We start from the raw sequence: 1,586 nt of genomic DNA, 5'->3' as shown, positions 1-1,586 counted from the left end.
TTATTCAAAATTCGGACAGAACTTATGGGATGACCTGATAAATTTTTTCTTTTACTTATTTTAGTCATTTGACCGCGGCCATGCTGGAGCACCGCCTTAAAGGGTTTTAGTCGAAGAAATCGGCCCCAGGACTTATTATTTGTATGCCTAGTACTTATTATATCGTTTCTTTTGCGGAACCGCTAAGTTACGGGGACATAAACACACTAACATCGGTTGTTAGCGACAGCGAGGGACAAACACAAACTCACACACACACACACACACACACACATACACACACACACACACACACATATGTATGTATGTATATATGTACATATATATACGACGGCCTTCTTTCAGTTTCCCTCTACCAAATCCACTAACAAGGCTTTGGTCGACCCGAGGCTCTATAGCAGAAGACATTTGCCCAAGTAGGACCGAACCCAGGACCGTGTGTTTGGGAAGTAAACTAAACTTCTTTACCACACAGCCACACCTAAAAATATTTTTTACTTTTATCTTTGCAGGGAACAATGACTTTGGAAGAACCAATTCCATTACCAAACGATTTCAGATTTAATCCAAATCCGAACAAATGGCAACCAACGAAGAAATTAATCAGTCGGACAGGTTATTTCTTATGCATCAACGAAGATGGACTCGTATACAGCAGCGTTCAACACGTGGATAACAACTGTAGGTTTAGCTTTGACAGAATGGTTCTGTTTCATCTTTGCTTACTTGTGCTCCCTAATATTTTCAGAACGTTACTAGAACAGTGAACTGGCGGAGTCTTTCGCACACCGGGCAAAACGCTTAGGGGCAAAATGCTTGCCGTTCTTAGTTCAAATTTCGCCGAGATCGACTAAGCTTTTTATTCTTTCCGGGTCGATAAAATAAGTACCATTTTGACACTGGGGTTGCTGTAATCGACTTACTCTTTCCTCAAACTTACTGGCCTTGTGCCCAAATTTTACACCTATATTTTGGAGTGATTCAGCTAGCTGATCAAACAGTCAAAATTAGTAAAGTGATGATGAACAGGTTTTTTAAGATGTTTAGTTATGTTCTTTCATCTTTTATTTGTTTCATCCCGTCTAGGGATGGGTGATGTATGCATCACAGAATCTGGGAAACCGACCGTATGAGCCTATGACTCGGAAGGAAATTTGTTCCGTTTATTTTTATATAAAATTAACCATCACTTCATTTATGGTGTAAGCAGATATCATACATAGTTTCATAGGTAAACGTTTCCTAGGTGTACGGTATAATAAACCAAGTTACAATTTTCGTTATCTAGTTGTTCAAATTAATAGCTGTTAGATAGTCATATTTTAGCAATGTCAGTATTTCCTAAAGATGTAAATTATGGGTAAAGTGTGGAAAAGGGGCAAGCAAGAAAAAGTGTAAAACCTATAAATTAAATTGTAGTTATATGTAATAGGGTGAGGGAGAAGAATCTACAGAGTTAGAGGCTTGCAGGAGCCTCCAAAGAGGCCCTAGAAAGGGACATACTTAAATCTGAGATTTGTGAAAAATATACATACATACTTATATACACGCACACGCACATATCGCATATATCGCATATATATATA

The 1,586-nt window shown here is 38.3% G+C and overlaps 1 protein-coding gene across 1 annotated transcript in view; it reads left to right on the top strand.

The window, feature by feature from the left end:
- Positions 1 to 1,586, top strand: part of LOC106871146 (fibroblast growth factor 1) — a 25,025-nt gene that overhangs the window by 20,095 nt on the left and 3,344 nt on the right. Inside the window, exon 3 of the mRNA XM_014917456.2 lies at positions 513 to 681. Within this exon, the coding sequence (XP_014772942.1) occupies positions 519 to 681 (163 nt within the window). The 5' untranslated portion in view covers positions 513 to 518. The remainder of the gene's footprint in view (positions 1 to 512; positions 682 to 1,586) is intronic.

This window comes from Octopus bimaculoides, chromosome 20, assembly GCF_001194135.2.
Source record: "Octopus bimaculoides isolate UCB-OBI-ISO-001 chromosome 20, ASM119413v2, whole genome shotgun sequence".
NCBI classification, from domain to species: Eukaryota; Metazoa; Mollusca; class Cephalopoda; order Octopoda; family Octopodidae; genus Octopus; species Octopus bimaculoides.
This window is presented reverse-complemented; position numbering and strand designations above follow the sequence as displayed.